At 41.3% G+C, this 27,147-nt stretch overlaps 1 protein-coding gene across 1 annotated transcript in view; it reads left to right on the top strand.

Annotated features, from left to right (window-relative positions):
• Positions 1–382: 382 nt before the first annotated feature.
• Positions 383–27,147, top strand: part of LOC122810086 (histamine H2 receptor-like) — an 84,757-nt gene continuing 57,992 nt past the window's right edge. Inside the window, exon 1 of the mRNA XM_044081568.1 lies at positions 383–903. Coding sequence (XP_043937503.1) covers positions 630–903 — 274 coding nt within the window. The 5' untranslated portion in view covers positions 383–629. The remainder of the gene's footprint in view (positions 904–27,147) is intronic.

Here is a 27,147-nt window from a genome sequence, read left to right as displayed (position 1 = left end):
TTGCTAAGGAAAGCATTTCTTTTTACTTTTGTACTTCATTAGTCTAACTGCCATGACACAGCAGGTCTTCATTTATATACATATATTTAGTATGTCAGTTTTTAAATGTCAGCTTTACTGCATCTATGTACAAAAACTACAATTTATTTGAATAGAAAGCTTATGAAAGCAGACACTTTAATGTAAAGCATTTTGAATTGTGGAGTTAAATGTTTTTCTCCTAATGAAGATAATATTTCACCAGTTAACATCTCACCAAATCCTAAAAGAACATCTCTGATTAGAATACAGAATGCATTGCCTTTGATCACTTAGAATGCAAAAAGTTCCACAGCTGTGTAAATCTAATGCAGTTTTGTTTTTTCTCTGTCATAGTGTTAAAGTTGGTCTAAACTGCAGTATGAACACATTCTGAAGTTATGTACAGTTCCTTCTTCTGGATGAATGATGGTGGAATCTGAGACAGGGATTTCTGTTCTGCTATTTCAAGGACGAATCAGCCAAGTGTCCAACACAAATCATGGCTTGGTTAGGAAAAGTTTTACTGAAATTAATTGAAGTTACATGAGGATATTTATTATGAAAAGGTGTTAACTCCTTCAAGCTGGCACAAAGTAAAAGTTCTGATTATGCCTTTCTTCAGCAATGGAACCAGCAAAGATTGGTTAGAAAGAGCAAACAATCCAACAGAGGGTGTCATATGGAATTACAGCTTTACTCCTGACCCAGACACAGACCCTACTTTCTCTGCCTGCACATTTTGCTGTTGCAGTGTTACCAGCAGGACTCTGGTGATAGTTTTTATGGTGACACTTACGTGTGCGATTGTTATTGGGAATGCAGTTACATTAAGTGTTTTTATAAGAACCCGTCAGTTCCGGACACCACAAGGCTATCTTAAAGGTAATTTAACATTTTGGAGGTTTCTTTTCATTAGGTTCTTCTGTAAATATCACTTTATCAATCAGTACATATGAAACTGGCATAACGAATTTGTCATTATTGTTATTGTACCACTGCTTAGCAGGCTCTTGTAATGAATAAATTACTTGTAAGTGCCAAAATAGATGGGCGTAATTAGTAATTTTACTAATTATAATATGTTGGAATACAAACTAGTTTGTAAGAGATAACAATTTGCCCAAGACTACAGCAACTTTCCACCATCAAATAAATAAATACAATTAAAAAGGTACAAATGTGACAGCAAAGAAGATAAATGTGTCCAGAGTGATGTATACTCATTATATTCAATTGATAATAACAAAATGATTAATATTAAACTTAGCAAAGACTTTTAATGTGATAATTTAAATATATTTACTATGACATTAGCTCTGTTATAATATGTATGCTGTAAAAAATCATTTATGTTGTGGTAGGTTGGGAGAGCCTAACAGCACAAGAGGTTGGTGTAGAAATAATTTCCATTAAAAATAAGAAGTATGAAACTCTAATGTCTGGCATAACTGATCAACTGCAACCATGAGTGATTTACTAGAAAATCAAAACTTTTATGAAGGATAGGGCAAAAATATCTGGCAAAATCAGGGATATTCTACAAAATCAAGGACAGGGACAGTTGAGAGGTATGAATGGTTTAGAGTTATAAATACTAAAAATTAAGAGCAGAAGATGGCCTCTGAGGTTTCCAATGACTTAGAAGAGCTAACATCTCTCTATTCTCTATCTTTTTCATCATCCCTTGCAGGGCCGCTGCCAAATGTGCCCCTCCCACAACACAACCATCCTTCATTCTCTTCCCACATCTGCTTGCACTCATTAGTAACTTTATAATCTAAATCTTGTAAACATCATGGTAGCGATGCCATTAATTCCTTTACCTGGGTCCCTGGTCAGTGGTCCCTTCACATTACTGTTACTCTGCATTAAATGTCATTATTTATCTGATTCATTTACTAATATCCAGTTTTTGGCTATGCTCATTATTAGCTAGGAGAAGGGTATGGCCTGTCTTATCTCCAATTTAGTATTACTGCTAAACATTCTGACAAGGATGGGTTCCAAGGCAGATGCCCACCCTCTACAGCTTCCAAATCATACTCCTTGGTGGCTTGGTGACATCAGTGAGGAAAACAGTTCCTGCTTCCATTTCTGTATGTTAGCTGTTCAATCAATTATTATGCTGAGACCCTTCAGCTCTTTGTGCAAACATAAGTTACCAAGTACAATGTTCTGCAAGAGCCACAGTGCTTCTCATACCTAGCTTCATCACACCCTACAATAGAGAGATGTGTGGTCACCATTGCAACACTTCACTGCAAATGTCTGAACTGCTACTTACCAGTGTTAAGTTACTTGTGATTTGTTTAGCTTCGGCGCAACAAATACAAAACTAAGACAGATATTCTTACATTTCACACCTTTCTAAGGTAATTAGGAAAAGTAATGATGCATCCTGTCCATAAAAAATAAACATGTTGCAGTACAGATTTCTGCATTACAAACCAAATGTTATATCAGGCAGTGACCCTAACTCAGGAACTAGGGATGTCTTCATGTCCCTCAATTCATTCATCAAGAGCTGATATGATAACATCACCACCTGTCAGCTGACTTGAATACACATATGTGATAGAGATATTCTTTGTTCTCACCTGTATAGCACTTTTTTTCAGAATATACTCAATACTCTGCAAAGACTACTATGCAACCTTCTTTCATCCCTCGTCCCCCCCCCCCACCCACCCACCCCATTGACAGGCAGGCCTAGTGTGCTACATTTCTTGACACCATGAAGAGTTTGACTCAGCTAAATCACTAAGCAACATAAGTGAAATCAAATCTACATAGTTAGCAGCTATTCATTATACACACTTTTATCTAAATGATATGTAGAAACCTGAACTTTTCTTATAAAACGTAACCCAAGAAGACTTGAAATGGAAACCTGAATACATTTATATTGATTTTCACAAACATAAACATATATACAGTATGTATATCAAAGAAATAATTACACAGTCAAAGCTTAAATTGAAGAAACAATTCCAAAAACAAACATTACAAAACCAACTATTCACATAGGATGTCTATACTTGAAAAAAACTTTTTCTTGAATGTGTCTTTCAGTTAGATTATAATTTATTACAGTCTTCTGTTTCCAGCACTTGAGTTACATTCTGCCATGCGATGCTTAAGGAAGTAAGTCGTTCTGTTCTTCCCCTGGTTGTTTTCAATTCCAACTGTGTGACTGATAAAACCATGTTCTTGAAATGTCTAAAATTGGGAGGAGTTACAACTTTCCAGTTCTGTGTATTATTTTTCCTTGCAATAGCAAGAAGAGTCCACAAAATTACATCTTTTTGCCTTGGAACACAAGAAGGCACAGGTGTATTCAACAAAACTAGAGATCTTGTAAGTTGAAAATTATCAATGAAAAGTGTCTGTAACAAATATCAACTAATAAAGTCTTAGAAGAAATGTATTGGAGCTCTTTTGGTTTGAAATGCCATGCTGAGAAAAATTAATAGAAAACAAATAACAAGAAGAAGAAGCTGAGAGACAAATAAAGATGAAAATGTAAAGATGTTTAAACAAAGAGTGGAAGTTCTATTTTATTTCTTGATAGGGTGCCAATAAATTTGTTTTATTTTATTTTAAAAGAATAGAGGTGCGATTTCTTGAACCACAATGCATTTCTTATTGTTCACACCCACACTAGCAGTTTCTCTTCCTTCTATAGCTATAGCTATATGCCATAGCTATATCAAAAACCTCAAAGGCAATACCCATATTTGCTCTGAGTTATTGCACAATGGCACCTCCTATACTGAGCCAACAGATACAGCCAATATACTGGCTGACAGATTCAGTGCCAACTGAATTTAGTTCTTGTCTTTACACAGATTTTTTTTGGTTCTTGTCTTTTCTGAGATTCAGTGCCAACTTTACCCCTCTCTCTTCCCTCCAAGGGCCCTATCACAATACCAGAAGAAAGCCTGGTACCTACCATTTCTGCGGCACAGGTAAAAGCTGCATTGTCCAAAGCCAAGAATACAGCACCCATGGGACCTTATAATACCCTTGGCTGTGTCCTACATCAGGTACAAAATGAACTGTCACCACATCTGTGTGCCCTGTGCAATCACAGCCTTATCTCAGGCTATGTCCCTAACAAATGGTGCACTGCTACAGTCATCCCACTCCATAAAGGGGGAGCAACTACAGACCCTGGGAACTATCGCCCCCCATCAGCCTGATGAGTCAGGTATGCAAAGCTATAGAGCGTATCATCATGGACCAGCTTAACAAAAATATAGGCAACCTCCTAACTCTTGACCCCACACAGTTTGGCATCGTCAAGGGGAAATCCTGCCTGCTGAACCTGGTTGACTTCTTCAAAAAAGTCATCAAGGCTGTGGATGAGGGTATGGCAGTATATACAGCCTACCTCGAGCTGGCCAAGGCCTTTGATACCATTCCCCACTCAGGTATCATTGATAAACTCAACAAACTAAGCATCAATCCTTACATCACTAGGTGGGTTGCAAATTGGCTCACAGACAGGACTCAAAGAGTGAAAGTTGTGGATTCCAAATCAGACTGTTGACCAGTCACGAGTGGAGTCCCACAGGGCTCGGTCCTGGGCCCTCTCCTGTTTGGCATCTACTTCTCAGAAGTCCAGGCCAACACAGAAGGACTTTAGCTGACCAAGTTCACCGATGACTGCAAGCTAGGAGTCATTATCAACTCCCCAAGTGATACAGACATCCTACAAAAGGGGCTCTCTGAGACCAATGACTGGTGTGGGAACCATGGCCTGAAGCTTAACGCCAAAAAATGTGTTATCATCTCCTTTGGAAAAAACTCAGTTCCCATGAATAGCCACACTGATGGGAGCCCATTGAACACTGAAGGGGCCATAAGAGATCTGGGCACCCAGGTCGACAGCCACCTCACTTTCGTACCACCACATTGCCACTGTGGTCATAAAGTCCTTCTACATGGTATATCTTATAACCAAAGGTTTCGCATCCAGGAAGAAAGAGGTCATCAACCCTCTCTGCTCATCCCTCATTAAACCAGTCATTGAATATAATGCCCCATTTGGCATGTACCTGGCCAGATACCTACAACAGCTGGAGAGGCCACAAAAGTACCTAACAAAAAGTATCCTGGGCCTTACACACATGTCCTACATGGACAGACTCAAGAAACTTCAGTTGTTCCCAGTCTCTTATCATCTACTTAGAGGTGATCTCTGCTTGACTTACAAAGCCATGTCCGACCCAGCCCTAAGTGAAATGCTACACCTAAAGAAATCCCAATCCCCCCATGCCACATGCTCCAGAGATCACAACCTCATTACCACAATTAACAGAACATGCTGGATGGAAAGGGTCATCTCCCAAAGACTGCCTATACTCTGGAATAAGCTTCCCATTCATGTCAAGCAGAGCACCTCTCTGGCCCTCTTCAAGAAAAATCTTGACGAGTGGATGGGTAACAGAAAGTTCACTCCAGGGATCATTCCAGTTGCCCTATTGGATAGGGGAACTGTGAACTAACATTGGGTGGCATGGTGCCTTGGCAATTTTTTGGAGCTAGGCTTGTAAAGGCTCCAAGGCCATTAGCCTAGTACACACCTAGGAACCTATGAAGCTTGCATTCCTGTGCACCCCAGCAGATGCTTTCCTTCATACACTGCATGCCAACATACCAGACAGCCTACATCTTTGCATGCACCAAGAAGTATCAGCCTTTCACAATATGCAAACATATCAGAAAGACAACATCCTTGTGCAAATAAGATGAGTCGAGTTGTGTGGTATAAGTCATGTCATGAGAAAACTTCCATCTCTGTATCCCTAGCTATACTGAGTCATGAAGGTCTACTTACATATGGCATAAATGTGAGTCCCGTCTAAAGGGAAGGAAAAAGAAAGTCCCTCGACATACGCATAGGAATCCCAAAGAGAAAGGCCCTGGCAAAACATAGAAAAGTATATATATATATATATATATATATATATATATATATATATATATATATATATATATATATAAGTTTAAATGCCTGAAAGTTTAAAAACTTGAAAGTGAAAACACTGAATGGTAATGTAAAGTTGAAACGGTAAGTGTTTAACTACTGTACTATCACTTTAAGGGTTTGATCTCAAAAATGAAAATTCAAATTTAGTTCAAAAATAAATCACTAGGTCACACAAAGGATTGTTTGGAGGAAAAAAGGTAAAAGTGTAATACAGGGCTGGGAGGTTTCACCACAGTGTAGTTGTGATTAAAAACATCTCTGTTTCTCTTTCTCTAACTTTTTTAAACTTTGCTTTATAAGAGAAAGGAAACAAACTCCAAAAGGCAGCAATCAATCATAAACAAGGAACAAGTACAGATGCCAATAATAGTTTACAACATTTTGCATACCTAGAAAGTGAAACTCAAACCAAAAGCTGTAGATGGAATGAAGGAGCGAACACAATTCTTTAGTACTTTCGTTCAAAATTATTCTTCATGAACTTCTTCAGAAAAAAGCTAACCTCTCAAAACACACCTCTTATAAGTTACATCACACATCACATGACTTTCAAAAGTACGAAAGAATTGTGTTCACTCCTTCATTCCATCTACAGCTTTTGGTTTGAGTTTCACTTTCTAGTTTGTTGTGTACTATTATTTTGGCATACCTAGACAGAAAAACGTGTCCATTGCAACTAATTTAACATTTTCTAAGTTTTTCAGGAGTTGTTTAAACTGCCTAAATTAGGGTATGTTAGTGCAGATTTGAACACTCTTCTGTATTCTTTATGCTGTGGTGGATTTTAGCATTTAGAACTGATTTAGCAATTAATCTTCTGATGAGAGTAGGGGGCATTGTTATTGTTCTTGGCAAAATGTGCCACTCTTTACAGTGTTTTTGATTGACCAGTGTGCTTGGGTTTATTTTAAACTCAGGATGTCTACAGATGTCATTGCTATACTCCACTGGGCTGTAACTACAAAAGGACAACTGTGGATATCTAATCAGACTTGACCTCAAAACAAAACCCCACTACATTTGGAAAGTGCTGTATATTCCGGAGTGGGGTTGAGCACTGTTGAGAGCTAGTTAAGACAGTTCCAAGTGTTCGCCCTACCTGATTCTAGATGTGGTGTTACCTATGTCATTTATTAGGTACTGTACTAAGAGACTAACAGTGGTGCTGTGGTAGCATTGTCACCTCACAGAAAGACATTGTCCCGTTTGATTCTCAGCTAGAGCGTCTTCTGTGTGGAGGCATGCATGAATGGGCATGCCTTTGTTGAAGGTTGTGCATCAGGGCTGGTAACTCGGCACGTAAAAATCCACTACCAAACATTAGCGGACCGGAGTTCTGCTGTGGCGACCCCTAACCGGGATAAGCCGAAAGACACAACAACTAAGAGACTAACAGCATACAATTGGGCACAAGCACAGACAGCTGTGGAGTTCTGCAGATGACTCTTGTGTAGCTGAGGACAGTTGTGGATGCAAAAGGGTGTTCTGTGTACCTAACAGCACAGAGAGTCTAATCCTTGTTGTGCTCTGTAAATTTGTAGGAAAACTGCTGTTCTGGCATCCTAGGCAATTTATAGTCACTGTCTTCAAAAAACATTACTTATTGCAGTTTCTTATACTGTCTTTTGGAGTCATTTGCTGTGTGTTCCTGGCATTCTGAACCTGAATCCAGTCATTAACTCTAGACTAATGATTATCTCATCACTGATATAAACTGTTGTGGTGACTCTTAAGCCAAACTATTTGTAATAAGCTGCTGGTGTTGTGGCACTGAGCAAAGTTGGTAGTCACTGCTTCACACATCCATTACTTGTTGCTACACTATTACTGACCTTCATATCCTTCATTTATCAATACTGTACATATATAATTATAAATAGGTTCATAGGTTGGCATTAGGCTATCGGCCCTAGGGCCTATACAAGCCTAGACATAACAATTCCCTGGATATTTCTTCCCACAATATTTACTTCCCTGGACCCCTGTCTAGCAATGCGACTGACGTGATCCCTGGGGTGAATTTTCTATCTCCCATCTAATTGTCAAGGTTCCTTTTGAAGTGGGTCAAGGAGGCACTCTGCTTGAAATGTATGGGCAGTCAATTCCAGAGTATGGGGAGTCTCTGGGTCAGAAACCTATCCCTCCAGCATGTTTTGTGTATTGTGATGACAAGGTTTAGATCCCTGGAGCGTGTGGCTCTGAGGGAATGGGATTTCTTTAAGTGGAGCATGTCCAACAGCTCAGGGTTTGACATGGCCTTGTATGTTAAGCAGAGATTGCCTCTGAGTAGACGATATGCGACAGAGTATAGCTGGAGTTTTTTTAGATGGTAAGCATAGGGCAACTGCTTTAGGCCTGTGATTCTTTTAGTGAGGTATTTCTGTGGCCTTTCCAACTGTTGCAGATGTCTTATGAGGTACATACTAAACGGGGCATTGTACTCTATAATGGGTCTAATGAGGGATGAGTACAGTGGGACAATGACCTCCTTTTTCCTGAATGAAAAGCCCTTAGTGATGAGGTGTGCCACATAGAAAGATTTCCTGACTGTTGTGGTGATGTGGTTATCGAAGGTGAGACCACTGTCCACCTGTGTCCCTAGGTCTCTCATCACACTTTTGGTGTTTAGTGTACTGCCACCTATGTGGTAATTCATGGGTACATGGTTTTTCCCAAAGGGGATAACTATACATTTCTTGGCATTAAGCTTGAGTTCATGGCTCTGGCACCAAGCATCTGTTTCTGTAAGGCCATTTTGTAAAATATCCACATCATTTGGGGATTCAATAATGGCTCCCAGTTTGCAGTCATCTGCGAACTTTGTTAACCAGAGTCCCTTAGTGTTGGCCTGTACTTCAGAGAAGTAGATGCCAAACAAGAGCGGTCCCAGGACTGAACCCTGAGGCACTCTACTTGTCACTTGTCTGGAGCAGGATTTGGAGCAGCTACTTTTACAGTCTGGGTTCTGTCAGTAAGCCAGTTGGCAACCCATTGAGTGATGTAGGGATTTATGCCCAGCTTAGTAAGTTTATGTATGATTCCAGAGTGGGGGATGGTGTTGAAGGCCTTGGCAAGGTCCAGATAGGCTGTGTTGAATGTCATAACCTCATCCACAGCTCTGGAGACTGATTCAAAGAAGTCAATCAGGTTCAGGAGACAAGATCGTCCCTTCACGAACCCAAACTGGGTGGGGTCCAGTGTTTGAATGTTGCCAATGTCTTTGTTTATAAGTTCCATGATAATGTGTTCCATGCCCTTGCAGATCAGGCTTGTCAGACTGATGGGACGGTAGTTCCCAGGATCCAAGGTGGATCCCCCCTTGTAGAGTGGGATAACTGTAGCTGTGTGCCACTCAGTGGGCACAAAGCCTGAGGTGAGGCTATGATTAAACATGACACTTAAGTGAGGTGTCAGTTTATTTTGTAGTTTATGTAGTGCACAGCCCGGGATGTCACCTGGTCCCATGGATGCTGTATTCTTAGCTTTGGAGAGTGTGGTTTCTACCTGTGTGGCCATGATTACCAGAACCTGGCAATCTTTTGGTATTGATATGGGCCCTTTAGGGGTGAGAGGGGGGGTGAAGTTGGCACTGAATCGATCTGCCGGGATATTGGCAATGTCCTTGGGATCAGTATATTTAATGCCATTCTGTTGTAGCTCAGAGCAGATCTGAGCATTGCCATTTAGATTCTTGACATAACTATAGAATGCCTTGTGGTTGTCTTTGGAATCTTTGGCAATTTTATTTTCGTAACTAGCTTTGGAGGATTTTATGGTGCTTTGACTCATATCCTAGTGTTCTTGTATGTAGATCCTTCCTGCAAATTCACTTCATTAGAAGTGAGTAGTCTCTATTTCATCAAGCACTTAATATATTGAGGTCACAGTTTACCTCACAATCCGCTAGCCGGATAGCAATATGAACACTGGGGCAATGCAATTACTGCCTCATACTCATTAATAATGGTTAGAGTCTTTCTATAAATGATTCCATATGTAACGGGTGCAAGTGTCTACTAACCTTGGAGGACATCCTCTCCTCAAAGACTGTAGACTGCACCCAGCATGTTGTCAGTTCCAACACCTACCTTAAACAACAATGCCCACCATCTTCCAGACAAACAAATAAGCCTTCTTACACTGAGGCACTTCAAATGTTCCTGCCTAAGCCACAAAGGCCTCCTAGAAGAAGGTTTGATATACAGAACTCTCAGCATCACACTGCAGGCAAACAACATACATAGACATTACAGAAAACACAAATAAAAAAAGAAGTCACTCAGCTGGCAAGCCAAAGCCCTAAAGGCAGCAAGCTTGAGACAGTACATCTGATAACTTCTTAGTCATAGGTGACTTCATAAACAGACACACAAATACACCACTTTCTAGGCAAAACAAAGACAGAGTAACAGCTGCCTCTTAGGTGCCATGATCTACAATATGACGTGGGTCCTTAAGTACCTTCTCCCTAACCCTAAGTACACATATAACACAGTCATTGCACATGTGGTAGTGAATGACTTAAGACACACCTCTTGGATAATATGAAGAGGTACATAATGAAGCTGTCAGGATATGCATCTGAAATAGGTGTGAACCTAGTACTGAGCAGTATCCTACCATCACCAAGAACAATGCCATAATGGAAAGAAAAGATAGCTGACTTAATATTATTGGCTGGTGTTATTCTAAGAGGATCCACTATATATCATCCTGGAAGAAGATGATCGACTTCCCATATCCATGTCCATACAAATCAGATACACCCACTTGATTGTGTACACATCAGATATCGAATTGCAATAAAAACTAGTTCCAGAAACATATTCCAACTTGCTTTATGCAAATACTCATTGGTCCTGCAAAGTCAGATTAATTGCTCAACTTGGTTATGGCAGCACAGACAGCACACATGCCCACAAACTATAGACTCCTTGTTGACTGTACATCTTGGATGTCTAATTAAGGTAAAATAAATAGTGACTATGGACACAATGTATTTCAAGTTTGTTTCGCACAACCACAGACACACACTCACACACACACACACACACACACACACACACACACACACACACAATTGTCTAAGTTTTCCAGCTTATTTCTTATTTCACACAAATGCAAAATTGCACACTAGTCCTGCAAGTCCATAGTGTTTGTGTCTCAATATGTAACCCTCAGGAGGGAGTAGGTTCTATTCCCATCCCATGTGACTGCCCTAACTTTTCATTATTGAAACCATAAGGTAGTTTTCACTCCAGATAAGAGGCTAAACCAAGACCCCAATCTGCCAGAATTGGTGGTAGCTTGGGCAGATGTAAAAGATCTCATGTTATCAAATTTCCCATACTCAGTAAAACAGCACCTTGGGTCTCCCCTGAAAAGAGGCCACCAGCCTAGTTGGAGACTGATTCAAAGAAGTCAATCAGGTTCAGGAGACAAGATCGTCCCTTCACGAACCCAAACTGGGTTGGGTCCAGTGTTTGAATGTTGCCAATGTCTTTGTTTATAAGTTCCATGATAATGTGTTCCATGTCCTTGCAGATCAGGCTTGTCAGACTGATGGGACGGTAGTTCCCAGGATCCAAGGTGGATCCCCGCTTGTGGAGTGGGATAACTGTAGCTGTGTGCCACTCAGTGGGCACAAAGCCTGAGATGAGGCTATGATTAAACATGACACTTAGGTGAGGTGTCAGTTTATTTTGTAGTTTATGTAGTGCACAGCCAGGGATGTCACCTGGTCCCATGGATGCTGTATTCTTAGCTTTGGAGAGTGTGGTTTTTACCTGTGTGGCCATGATTACCGGAACCTGGCAATCTTTTGGTATTGAGATGGGCCCTTTAGGGGTGAGAGGGGGGGTGAAGTTGGCACTGAATCGATCTGCCGGGATATTGGCAACGTCCTTGGGATCAGTATATTTAATGCCATTCTGTTGTAGCTCAGAGCAGATCTGAGCATTTCCATTTAGATTCTTGACATAACTATAGAATGCCTTGTGGTTGTCTTTGGAATCTTTGGCAATTTTATTTTCGTAACTAGCTTTGGAGGATTTTATGGTGCTTTGACTCATATCCTAGTGTTCTTGTATGTAGATCCTTCCTGCAAATTCACTTCATTAGAAGTGAGTAGTCTCTATTTCATCAAGCACTTAATATATTGAGGTCACAGTTTACCTCACAATCCGCTAGCCGGATAGCAATATGAACACTGGGGCAATGCAATTACTGCCTCATACTCGTTAATAATGGTTAGAGTCTTTCTATAAATGATTCCATATGTAACGGGTGCAAGTGTCTACTAACCTTGGAGGACATCCTCTCCTCAAAGACTGTAGACTGCACCCAGCATGTTGTCAGTTCCAACACCTACCTTAAACAACCATGCCCACCATCTTCCAGACAAACAAATAAGCCTTCTTACACTGAGGCACTTCAAATGTTCCTGCCTAAGCCACAAAGGCCTCCTAGAAGAAGGTTTGATATACAGAACTCTCAGCATCACACTGCAGGCAGACAACATACATAGACATTACAGAAAACACAAATAAAAAAAGAAGTCACTCAGCTGGCAAGCCAAAGCCCTTAAATCAAACTTAATAGCCAAAAAAATTAAATTAAATTATGCTATAGCATGCTTGCTTAAGGAGTGAGCATATTTTATTTGCTTAAAAAATACCAGATGCAACTGAATCTACCCATGCGTACATGGTATATGCCTGTGAAATTTTTAAATCTCCTGGAAGTTTTTAGACTAAGGAATTTCCCACCAGCTCCCTGAGAGGCCAGCTTATTAAGACAGTGAAAGTATGTGCTGCTCTAGATACTAGAACTTTGCACCAATATTTCTGGTCTATGAACCCTGCTACGCTAGGCAAGTTTCCCACTCAGGATAGCCAGCAGCCTACAACCTCCCCTCCAACTATCTTTTTCTGTCTTTTTACCAAACGCTCACATACAGCCTATACTCTCTGTTTTCAAAAGTAGCCCAACTCCCTCTGTCCTTGTAGCCTGCTACCCTTGTATAAGAACGATTTGTTGCAATTAAGTTACTGGCCACTAGGTGGCACCTTACCATTACCGTTCTGTATCTCAATTCACTACAATTATCTCTTTACTCAGACCTCCTAACCCTGTTGTTTTTTCAGTTTCTTCTCTACATAGATGTTGTTTTCCACCTCCCACCTTTGTCCTAGAGTACACTTTTTCTACACTCGAACTCTCTGACTTATATATGTTCCTTATACTAGCCTGTTAACTTACCTCTATTTTCTCTCACTTTCAAACTTACCTGCTGAATTCTTCCTTTCTACTGATTGTCTTCTCTAGTAGTCCACTCTCTTGTCTCAAATCGCTCCGTTCGCCCTTCAGGCTCACTCCAATCCCCTTCCCTGCCCCCAATTCTCACCCACCCTCAGTGCTCCTACATTTATACCGCTAGTAAACACACCCCTATCCTATCCACTCCAATCAGATTGATAACATCATAAACTCATCCAAACCTCTTTATTGTACAACACACACACTAATTAACTAATCTACCTCCTCCCCTATTTACTTAGTCATACTACTACTCCCCACTTGTACCTATAATCTACTTCTCATCCCTTTGCTCACCTCCCCAATCATTAAAATGTGTACAACTTTCATCCCTTCACAACTTAAACTACTTATCTGCTTATCACTTTTATCTTCTCTTGTAACTACTTACCTCTTAACATCCTACGAATACCCACTTAACTCTACTCTTCCTTTTCCTCTAAATACACCTCTACACCTATATCACCTTTCTCTCCTACCTTCTTAAATCTCACCACTCAGCCTAACTACCTACTAGCCAAATACCACAGACTAGCACACTTCAAGTTAAGCAAAATAAAAACTAGGAAACTATTTGACTGTTTTTACAAACTTCTCCAACCAAAATATTTTAAACTCCTCCACTCACTATTGGATGGAGATATTCATCCTAACCCTGGCCCACACCATACCAATACCAATGCCTACATAAAACAAGATAAAACTACTTATCTGTCATCTTCCATACCTACCAACTCGCTCTCTATTGCCCATCTCAACATACAAAGTATTTGTAACAAAATGACTCAAGTCCATGCCCTTCTAGATGTCCATCAATTTGATATTTTATGTTTAACTGAAACGTGGCTTAAGCCTACCATTAAAGACAATGAAATCACTCCACCCGGGTATAACATCATTAGACTTGACCGCACTACCAAAAAGAGAGGAGGAGTAGCAATTCTCTATGAAACACAATTCCAAGTTAGTACTATAAATCTGACTTGTACCCTAGATAATAATGCCGAAGTAATCAGCTCCAAACTTCAAGTCAACACTAGTAAAGCCATAAATATCATTTGTGCATATCTCCCTCCAGGAAATAACATTAACACTCTCGAATGTATCCTTAGTTCACTCTCCACCAACCTCCATCAAGAAACATTAGTCCTAGGTGACTTCAACATTGAATGGTATTCCTGTAACAATACAAACCCCACCTCCCATATAAACCTATATGGCTTCATACAACTCATTAATAGTCCTACTAGAACTAATAAAACCAACAATAATGAAACCATCTTAGACTGGATCCTTACTAATACTCCCCAACAAACCTACCAGTCAGGTACCCTACCAGATGACCTAAGCGACCACTCGCTAACATATGTCATTAGACATAAAACCAACCTAATCTTACCTACTACCTACAGAACACTACGCTCAAAAAAGCAATTTAACGTTGAACATTTTCAAACTGAGTTAAGACTATGTAATTGGTCCCCACTAAAATATCTCCCCCTTAATGAAGCAGTAGAATACTTCAGTTCCACGTTCTTATCTATCCTTGATCACCATGTCCCTTAGTCGTACTATTAGAACCAAAGCTAAAGTAGCTCCCTGGCTGACCAACAATACTAGGCAAAAAAATCATTCTCAGAAACAAATCTTGGGCTAAATGGCGTACCACAAAGAATCTAACTGACTGCCAGTACTTCAAAGAGCTTAGAAACAGTACAAAAAAAAGCCATCCTGACAGACAAAAAAACTATTATCTTCAATTACAACAAACCTCCAAAAATGAACCTAAAAAATTCTGGGCCAGTATTAATAATCTTTTATCCCCAGGTCAGTCTATCACACCGAACCCTCAGGACTCTAACCCAGACAATCCCACACAAATAGCCAATAACTTTAATTCTTTCTTCACTAATACTATCCAAACTCTTGCTAGTCACCTATCCCCTGACACCTCTAAGCTACTCTTACCTACTGGTAATACTCCTCCTTGCCTTCACTTACAACCTGTATCTACCTCCTTTGTCTCATCACTGCTCCAAAAACTAAAACCTACCACCCCCTCTGCAGACAAACTTCCTGCAGAATTCTTGCCAATAGGAGCCAAAGCCACTGCCTATCCCATTTCTATTCTGATAAATAGATCTATAAATGAAGGAATTTTCCCTTCTATCTGGAAGATATCTCACATCATCCCACTACACAAAGGGGGGAACTCTAATGACTTCTCAAACTTTTGCCCCATAGCACTTCTATCACCTCTAGCTAAAATTATGGAAAAATGTATCCATAAACAACTACTTAACCACCTTCTCCATAACAACCTACTTGCTAACTGTCAGCATGGATTCAGACCTTCCCACAGTACTACCACTTCTTTACTCTCCTTTACCAACTCCATCAACTACAACCACAACAACAATTGTCTATCATCTTCAGTCTTCATTGACTTATCTAAAGCTTTCGACATGGTCAGTCATAAACTTCTTCTGCACATACTAAAATCTCTCTCACTAGATACCCCTTCCTTAACTTGTTTTAAATCTTACCTAGAAAACCGCATCAGCAGGCAGTACTCTGGAAAAATTCACTATCTAATCTCCTTCCTACCTCTTTAGGTGTACATCAAGGCTCTATCCTAGGCCCCCTCCTATTTTCTATCTTTATTAATGACCTCCAATCAGCTATCCCAAACACTACCTGCATACAATATGCAGATGATTCTACCATAATCTGCAGTGCTACCTCTCAAACTGAACTCCAGTCTCTTACCCAAAAAGCCTTTACCACTGTTGAACAATGGTTCTCAGACCGTTGCCTTCTCCTCAACCCCAAGAAAACCAAACTGTTACTGTTCTCACCTACCTGTAAATCTACCCCACTTAACTTCACTCTCACTTCCACTGATAGCACTCTCATTTCTCCAGATTCAACTACAAAATTACTAGGAATAACTGTTGGCAATAATCTAAGCTTTGACTCTCACATCAACAACACAATAAAATTAGTTAACAAAAAAATTGGATCCCTTTACATAATTAAACCCTTCCTTACACCTGAAGCAAGAACCACCTAAGCCAGATCTCATCTTATCTCTACTCTTCTATATGCTTCCCCCATTTACACTAATCTCTCCAAGCACAACCTCAAGAAACTTGCTACATCTTACTATAATATTGCTAGATTTGCTACAGGATCCCAGTTTAGAACTCACCACTGCCTGAACCTAAGACAACTAGGTTGGCTTGAACTTCCCAACAAACTAATACTTCAACAGCTCTTAATAGCTCACAGAATTATATATCAACCAACTAAAATACCAATACTGTCTAACCTCATTTCACCATACAATAACATGAAACACCTACGTTCTTCAAACAAACTACTGATTTATACTCCCAAACCAAAAACTGCAGGTGACTGCCTCATTTCTAACTCTGTTGAAAAATGTGGAATAAACTACCCTCTGATATGTCATCTTTGTCCGCACTACCACTTTTTAAAAGACAACTGAAAATGCATCTCAATAATCACTGGCTTTGCTCCTGTACCAACCCAGATTAACTTTCCTTCTTCCTCTCTCTTTTCTTCTACCATAATTACTTTCATTCTCTTCTCCCTGTATCCTTGATAGCTGTCCCTTTACATAACATCTATGTAGATAATGTTATCTCATATATACTGTATACCCTTGATAGCTGTCACTTTACATAACATCTATGTAGATAAATGTTATCTCATATATACTGTATGACCATTGTAAAAAAAAAAAAAACTTTTTATTTCATTTTTTAAAACATTTTATTATTTCTCTTTCGTGTGATAAGAGACTTAGGGACACAGGTGGACAGTGGTCTCACCTTCAATAACCACATCGCCACAACAGTCAGGAAATCCTTCTATGTGGCACACCTCATCACAAAGGGCTTTTCATTCAGAAAAAAGGAGGTCATTGTCCCACTGTACTCATTCCTCATTAGACCCACTATAGAATACAATGCCCCATTTGGTATGTACCTCTCAAAACATCTGCAACAACTGGAAAGGCCTCAGACATACCTCACCAAAAGAATCACAGGTCTAAAGCAGATGCCCTATGCTGACTGCCTTAAAAAACTCCAGCTATACTCTGTCGCATATTGTCTACTCCGAGGCGATCTCTGCTTAACATATAAGACAATGTCAAACCCAGAGCTGTTAGACATGCTACACTTAAAGAAATCCCAATCCCTCAGAGCCACATGCTCCAGGGATCTAAACCTTGTCATCACAATAAACAAAACATGCTGGAGGGATAGGTTCCTGACCCAGAGACTCCCCAGACTCTGGAATAGACTGCTCATACATTGTCAAGCAGAGCACCTCTTTGGCCCTCTTCAAAAGGAACTTTGATGATTGGATGGGAGAAAGGAAATTCACCCCAGGGATCAAGTCAGTCGCCCTGCTAGACAGGGGTCCAGGGAAGTAAATAGCGTGGGAAGAAACAGCCAGGGAATTGTTATGGCTAGGCTTGTATAGGCCCCAGGGCCGATAGCCTAGTACCAACCTATGAACCTATGAACCAACAGTGCAAGGTTATAATGCCTTTCACACATTTAGACCAGGTACTATACAGACAGGGACTAAAGGTGGAGGCATTTTGATTTACATCAAAAATAAATATAGCTCAAGGTTGGTTAAACAGGATGATGAACTTGAGTTTCTTCATGTTCAAATCACCAAAGGCAAAATCCCAAACCCCTTTTTTGCAAGTTATAAGTCCCCCTGTACGACCCAGGAAAACCATGCCATGTATTTAAACTTATTGAAAACGGGCACCACCCTCACTAATATGGGAGAATGCTGCACACCCTGTAATTTAATGTCTTCTCTGGTAGGGTCAGACCACAAAATGGTCTCCTTTGAAGTAAAAATAAAACCTGGACCCCCACCTAACCCTTGCATATTCAGGAACTACTCTAAGGCTAACGTATTGCTGTTAAGTGATAAACTGGCAAAATTTCAAGCCCCCATAAACCCTGAGAACACTGCTGCTTATGCAGAACTGTTCACAGAAACCCTAAACAGGCATGTTAATAACTGCGTATAGGCACCTGTATCCACCAGGAAGAAGTACAGAACCAACTCAAAAAACAAGTCACCATAGTGGAATCACAACATCAATAGGCTGTATAACAGAAGGAAGAAAATCATGGCAAAAACTAGGAGATGCAGTTCCCAGCAGAATAAAAGCACTCTCATCAAACTGAACGAACAATTCAGAGGGCAAATGAAGTCTACCAAAGCTAAATTTGAAGTAATTTTGGCCTCCCAGGCCAAGGACAGCCACATGGCATTCTTTAGCTATGTCCACAACCTCAAAGACAATACAAAATTGTGTACAGAGCTCACTGTAAATCTATACTAAGCCAAAAGATATAGCAAACCTCCTGGCCAACGAATTCAGCTCCAACCTTCCCTCAAGAAATACCATCAAATATAACTCCCTCTGCTATCAATAGGGAACAGGTCTTTAGTGTTCTCTCTCTAAGGCCAAGATCACTGCACCAGTGAGCCCAGACAATATCCCAGGATGCCTTCTATATAACATGAAAAATGACCTATCAAGCCCTCTGGAATTGCTGTTTAACTCTAGCCTCCAAAGAGGCTTCATGCCTCATGAATGGAGAACAGCAAAAGTCATGCCTCTGCACAAAGGTGGGCCATCTACAGACCCTGGAAACTACAGGCCCATAAGTCTCACTAGTCTTATATGGAAAGCCATGGACAGAATTATAATAGAAATGATCAATAATCAAGGTCAAGAAATGCAGCATAGTATCCGTCGGGAAATCACTTGTAATAGGTGACTCTATCGTCAGGCACACTGACGTCCCACTCACCAGGCTGAACAAGGAGAGGGTCACGGTGAGCAGCCTGTCGGGCGCTAGGATCTGCCACATAACACAAGCACTCAGGTCACTCCAAGGCAAGTACAAATATGACTCAGTCATTGTCCATGCTGGTGTGAATGACCTGAGACGTACCTCCCTGGACTACATGAAAAGAGACATAGAGGAGCTCTCTGAGCATGTAGCCCAGGCCGGTATGACCCTGACCTTGAGTAGCATCTTACCCTCACCAAGAATAATGCCACAATATGAAGACAAGATGATCAATTTCAACAATTGGCTTAAGTACTGGTGTCATTCAAAGGGGATCCAATGCCTGTCAGCTTGGGATGATATGCTCGACAAGCCACGATGCTTCACTAGGGACGGCTTGCACCTGTCACCCCTGGGCTTTTGGATATTGGCAAAGGCTCTTGCTACCCCATAGTGCCTTTTTTAGGCAAGGCTCAAAAGACAAACCCACCTCCATAGGTATCACAAGGGATAAGAAACTAAGAGTAATGCTACTCAATGCCAGAAGTCTAAACCTCAAGATGCATGCACTCGAAACTCTCCTTAGCATGGAGAACATCGATATCTGTACAGTAACAGAAACCTGGTTCAGGGCTCCCGAGAGCACCCCAGCACTACCAGGTTATACCTCATACCATGCTTTTCGGCCCCAAAACTTGGACTGGACCACAAAAGGAGGGGGAGTATCAATATTCATCAAAGATACCCACACCTCCAGGTTGGTGGCAAAGCACGAAGCATCAGAGACTATCCATGTGCAAATAACAGTGGGTAAAACTGCCTTCCAGTTTATAGCCTGTTACAGACCAGCCTCCCAAACCCAGGAACCCCACTCGGCCTTCCTGAGAACACTGGAAAATATGAAGGTCTCTCCAAACACCATTATATTGGGCGACTTCAACTACCCAAACATAGACTGGGAGCATTACTCTAGCTCCAACACCCTAGCCCAAAGGTTCCTAGAATTTATAAACTCAAATGCTATGGAACAACTTGTTACCACTCCCACAAGAGGGAAAACATGCTGGACCTGATCATCACCAACATGGGGACTCTATGCTCCAGACCAGAAGTGTATCCCTCACTGGTAAGATCAGACCATAAACTAATCTCACTGGATATTCACATCCCGACCCCACCCCCTGCCCTGAAAACCACAGTGAAAAACTTCTCTAAAGCAAATTTCACACTCCTCAAAACTGAGGTGGAATCCTTCAAAGCCCCTGGGCCTGTGGAAAATACGGCCCAGACCGCAGAATCCTTTATAAACGCATTCTATGAACACCTTCAGAAATGCATGGATCATGCAATCCCAAATAAAACCAAGACCCAATCCTCCAAAGGCTGATGTCCTGTCTGGTGGACCCCAGCCATAAACAAACTATACAATAGAAGGAGGAAGCTACTAAATGATAGAGCAAAATCACAAAAAGGGAAGGCATCACTGATCACTATTAGCAAAAAACTACGGGCACTCATAAAATTGTCTAAGGCCAGCTTCAAGAGAAAAATTGCACAGGACACTAAGGATAATCACAAGTCTTTCTTTAGTTATGTTAGGAACCTGGGTGGTAATTCCCAGATATGCTCAGAATTAGTCCAAAATGAGAAAAAATACACCGAACCCACAGACATCGCCAACATCCTAGCTGACAGGTTCAGCGCAAACTTCTCCCCCCCTCCCCACCAAAAGGGCAAATATCTATCCCAGCAGAGTGCTGCCCCCCTGACATCTCAGATGCTCAGGTAAGAGCCACCCTCTCCAAAGCACAAAACACATCATCAATGGGACCAGACGGTGTCCCGGGCTGCATCCTACATGAACTCCAAAAAGAGCTAAACCCAAACATAAAACTACTGTTCAGTGTCAGCCTTACTACAGGATATGTGCCCAAAGAGTGGTGTACAGCAACAGTGGTCCCTCTCCATAAAGGTGGTTAACTATCACCCCATAAGCCTGACTAGCTTGGTCTAAAAAGCTATGGAAAGGATCATCATGGACCTCATAAATAAAGATATTGGGGACCTACAGACACTGGATCCTACCCAGTTTGGCTTTGTTAAGGGCAGATCCTGCCTCTTAAACCTGGTTGATTTCTTTGAAACAGTCACCAACGCCATTGACGAGGGGAAGGTGGTCCACACAGCCTACCTGGACCTCGCAAAAGCCTTTGATACAATACCCCACTCGGGCATTATAGATAAGCTCACCAGCTTAAATATAAACCCCTATGTCACTAGATGGATTGCAAACTGGCTCAAGGACAGAACCCACATGGTTAGAATTGCTGGAACCATGTCAGACTCCAAACCAGTTACAAGTGGTGTCCCACAAGGCTCAGTCCTGGGACCTCTCTTGTTCGGTATATATTTCTCAGAGGTACAGGCCAACATGGAAGGACTGTGGCTGACCAAGTTCGCAGATGACTGCAAACTGGGCGCCATAATCGACTCTCCAGCCGACACAAGCATCCTCCAAAAGGGCCTCATAGAAACAGAGAACTGGTGCCAGAGCCATGGCCTCAAGCTAAATGCCAAAAGTGTATAGTCATCCCTTTGGCAAAAACAAAGTGCCCATAAATTACCACATAGGTGGTAATCCATTAAGTACAGAAGAAGTAATTAGGGACCTGGGGACCCAAGTTGATAGCAATCTCTCATTTGACAACCACGTGGCCAAAGTGGTTAGAAAAACATTTTATATAGCCCACCTAATCATGAAGGGATTCACATCTAGATCAGGGAGGTCATCGTGCCTCTTTACTCATCCTTCATCAGGCCCATAATTGAGTACAATGCCCCTTTTGGGATGTACCTTACCAGACACCTGCAGCAACTGGAAAGACCCCAAAAGTACCTCACCAAGGCATCAAAGGGCTCAAACAGCTGCCATATGCTGCCCGGTTAAAGAAACTCCAGCTCTACTCAGTGGCATACCGCCTGTTCAGAGGCGATCTGTGCCTGATGTATAAAGCCATGTCCAACCTGGAATTAATGGACATGCTGCACCTCAGAAAATCCAAATCCCATCGAGCTACGCGCTCGAGAGACTTGAACCTCAGCACTGAAATAAATAGGACATGCTGGAGGGACAGATTCATAACCCAGAGGCTCCCTTCACTCTGGAATAAAATCCCAGTCCAGGTTAGGTAGAGTCCCTCATTGACTCTCTTCAAGAGGAATCTTGATGAGTGGATGGGAGATCGTAGGTTTACCCCAGGTATCACTTCTGTGTCACTGTTAGACAGAGGCACAGTATACTAACCTCGAAAAAGGGCATAGCAAAATAAATTTAAAATGGGTGGTGAAAGCCAAACACATTCTGGCTAGGCTTATAAATGCCCTAGGGCAGATAGCCTAGTATGAACTTATGAACCTATAATGATATAGTAAACCTCCAGACACTGGACCAAACCCAGTTTGGTTTCATCAACGGGAGGTCATGCCTACTCATCCTAGTGGACTTCTTTGAGAAGGTCACCAAAGCAATGGATGAGGGCAAAATGGTTCACACTGCCTTCTTTGACCTGGGCAAGGCATTTGACACAATACCCCACTTCAGCATTGTTAAAAAACTCAAGAGGTTAGGTACAAACCCATATGTGACCCAGTGGATAGACAACTGGCTCACAGACAGAACCCAGGAAGTTAGAATTGGGGTGCCTGCCTCTACAAAGAAGCCAGTCACAAGTGGATTTCCTCAGGTTCGGTCCTTGGACTGCTCCTTTTTGGCATTTACTTCTCTGAAATCAAGGCCAATGTCAGCAGTCTCTGACTGACTAAATTTGCAGATGATTACAAATTAGGAGTTGTCATTGAATCCCGCACCTACACAGATGTTCTCCAGGAAGGGCTGACACAGACAAACAACTGGTGTCAGAGCCATGGACTAAAACTAAATACCAAGAAATGCAGCATAGTATCCATCGGGAAATGATCCACCCTTGGCAACTATCATATTGACAACACACCCCATAGAGTTGAGCCAGTAGTCATGAACTTAGGGGCACACGTAATCTAGCCTTTGTCCATCACGTGTATACAGTAGTGAAGAAATCATTCTGTGCTGCACAACTTATAAAGAAGGTATGGCAGCTAGGTCTAAGGAAGTCATTGTTTCACTGTATTTAACAGTCATCAAACCTATCATTAAGTGCAATGCCACTTTGGTATGTAGCTTACCAGGTATATCCAGTAATTGGAGCACTCACAGAGGATTTATCTCACTGACAAATGCAGTTTTGCTGAAACCGGTTTGGGACTAATAAATATTCAATATTTATTCTTGCTTTGTGGTTGCTGTGCTTACTACACCTTGGTGCTGGCCGTTTGTTTACTGATTCCCGACTTGGTTTGGCCCTGCACCTGCCGTACTTACAGACATTTTTACTGTATCATCGAGAGATCTAGCATGCCATACTGGATATTATCAGACTCCTTCTGATGGACCTCCTACATATCCATAAAACAAACAGCACCAGTATTACTGATTCTAAAGATTTAAACCTCGCCTGTGATATAAATAGGATCTGCTGGAGAGACCAGTATGTATCCCCGAGACTACCCCATCTCTGAAACAGGCATTCTATCCATGTGAAGCAGAGCTCCTCCCTAACCCAATTCAACTCAATTCAAGTGTATCTTGGACAATTGGATGGAGAATAGGAAATTCATCCCTGACTTGGCACCTATGTCTCTAATGGACACATGCAGCCAGTAAATAGTTTATATCCCAGGCCCCTGCTTGTAATGGTTTCATCTCCCAAGCCCCTGCTTACACTTATCAAGGGTACCAGAACTTGTCAGAGATTTGGGTTGCATGGCTAAGCTTAAAAAGACACTTGCTGTAATTAGCCTAGTAAACACCTATGAACCACCCTTGTCTGCAAAACAATGGAACACATCATTATGAAACTTAATAACAAGGGCATAGGCGGTCTACAAACCTTGAACCAACATTATTTTGGTTTTGTGGGCTTCTTTGAGAAACTCAGAAAAATTGCTTTACAATGCCCACCAGGACATGGCCAATTCTAGCTTTATCAATAAGCTAATAAAACTAAAAGTAGACCCCAGCTAACCCTAGATAGAAAACTGAATGTCAGACAAAACCTTGTCTATAAGTGTAGGAGGCACACTCCCTTCAGAAAGAGTATTGTCTCCCAGGGATATGTTCTGGGACCACTTCTCTTTGGTTTCTTCTTCTTTGATGTCAAGGCTGACATCGATGGCCTCTGGTTAACTAAGCTTACATCTGACTGCAAACTCAGAGCTGCCATTAACTCCAATCTGACATACAGATTCTTTAGCAGTGAGAAGTGGTGCCGGACCACAGCCTAAAACAAAATGCTGGGAAATGTAGCATTGTGTCCTATGACAAAACTGGGACCCCATGCACCTACCATACAGATGACACCCCTTTAAATGCTGAATCAGTTATAATGGACATAAACACTTTCATTGACAATGAGTTATCTTTCAATTACCATATATCAAATATTGTTAGGTAATCCTTTTTACCCAGCCAGACTAATCAGCAGGGATATTTCTCCTAGATCTAAGGAAGTTATCATTCCTCTGCACCCCATCCCTCATCAGACCCATAACAGAGGATATAGCCCCTTTGATATATATACTTGTCTAAGCATATGACCTGACTTGATAGACTACAGCATTCTGTCACTAAAATAATCAGGGGTATGACTTTCTTGAGATACCCAGACAGCCTTAAAATGTTCTCTTTCTTTTTTGTTTCCTACAAACTCTTAGGTTCATAGATTCATAGATATATATAAAAGGCTAATGAACAAAAGGGCCTTTTAAGCCTAACAGTGCATCCCAAATGTATCCAAAAGGTTTGTTGCCCTAGAGGTTATTTTTAGAAGTATGTGTAAGCTAGGGCATGCATGGTCAAACATTTACAAATTGCCTCTGTCCATTAGTGAAACAGGTGACAGATCAGGGCTGAATTTCTGATTTCCTGTCCAATGGTCTGGGTTATGCTTGAATAGGGTGAGGGAAGAATTCTGCTGGACATGATTAGGAAGCCGGTTCCAGAGAAGGGGATACTCTGAGATACATACCTGTCCCTCCAGCAGGTCCTATTTATGTCACGAGCAAGGTTTAAGTCACTGTATCTGGTAGCTCTGATACTATTTGTTCTGTGGATATGCAAAAGGTCCATTAGAGTGGGATCCTAAGATGCCTTGTATGCCAGGCATAGATCACCCATCAGTCTGTAGGAGGCAAACTATAGGGATAGGGCTTTGAGGCGATCCCCATAGGAAATGCAGTTTACACCATGTATTCTTTTTGTGAAGAACCTCTGCGGACATTCCAGTTATTCCATATGCTTGGTCAGGTACATACTGAAGGGGGCATTGTACTCAGTGACTGGTCTGATGAAGGCTGAAAACATCTGAATACATTCAATTTGTTCAGTCATTTGTGATTCAATGAAATGAGATTAAATAAAAACAGCCATAGCCACATATAATTGCTGGCAGATTTTCCATTAATTGCTGTTCTACTGATTTTAACTGACATAATTTATTCCTATCCATCTTATTGCATTTATATCAATATCTGTATATAAAGGTGTACTTTAGATGGTCAAATACATGGAAAGTTGACCATAAAAACATTGACTTCATAAGGTCTTAAACACCAGCATCAACATGCTTGTACGTATGTGCCAGGAAACATCCTTTACGCATCACAGATCTCAAAAAAAAAAAATGTTTTTTACCGGGGCCGCGGGCTTATGTGCCTATAGCAGAAACCAAAGCAAATCCAGGGAGGACATGCAGCCTTCACACAAAAGGCACCACAGATGAAAATCGAACCAGAGAACCTCTTGCTGTAAGGTGACAGCACTAACCCCTCCATATATATATATATATATATATATATATATATATATATATATATATATATATATATATATATATATATATATGGGTCCCCTACTATTTACCGAAAAGCCGATTCGCCGACAAAGAAATCACCGACACCAAACGACCGACAACAAAAAGTACCGACAACGCAAAACACCGAACACCATAACACCGACACACTACACGTAAACAACACAGTACACTACAGGACATATCCACTAGCCCTAACCCAAAGCCTAACCCTAAGGTCCGACACTACGCACTCTCCCTACCTGCACCCTAACCCTAACTCACTTACCCACTAACCCCAAGCTCCGACACTACCGCACACTCTCCCTACCTGCACCCTAACCCTAACTCACTTACCCACCCCTAACCCCAAGCTCCGACACTGCACACTCTCCCTACCTGCATCCTAACCCTAACTCACTTACCCACCCCTAACCCCAAGCTCCGACACTACCGCACACTCTCCCTACCTGCACCCTAACCCTAACTCACTTACCCACCCCTAACCCCAAGCTCCAACACTACCGCACACTCACCTATCACACACCCTAACCCTACATCCCTCACTATTGCACACTTACCTGTCCGCTCCCTACTCCTAAATCCCTCACTATCGCATACTTACCAGGTCGCGCTTACACATTCCCCTTGTCGGTCTTCCGGCTGTCGGGATTCCAGCGTGTCGGTCAACTGCGTTGTCGGTCGTTTGGTGTCGGTGATTTCTTTGTCGGCGAATCGACGTTTCGGTAAATAGTAGGGGACCCATATATATATATATATATATATATATATATATATATATATATATATATATATGGATTCCTATTACAAAAATGAGTTCACTACTTCGAACTTGTAATAGGAAGCCTGACTTCTGCGAAAGTTCACTTTAACGAAAGTGAACTTTTGCATAAGTGCACTTCACCAAAAACACTGCAGCACATTGGAGGACATAAAAAACAAGCTATGTCCTCCACTATGGTGCGATAGTCATGGACCTTAGGGTTAG

Source organism: Protopterus annectens, chromosome 8.part1 (assembly GCF_019279795.1).
Source record: "Protopterus annectens isolate FY-2018-M chromosome 8.part1, PAN1.0, whole genome shotgun sequence".
In the NCBI taxonomy this organism is placed as follows: domain Eukaryota; kingdom Metazoa; phylum Chordata; order Ceratodontiformes; family Protopteridae; genus Protopterus; species Protopterus annectens.
This window is presented reverse-complemented; position numbering and strand designations above follow the sequence as displayed.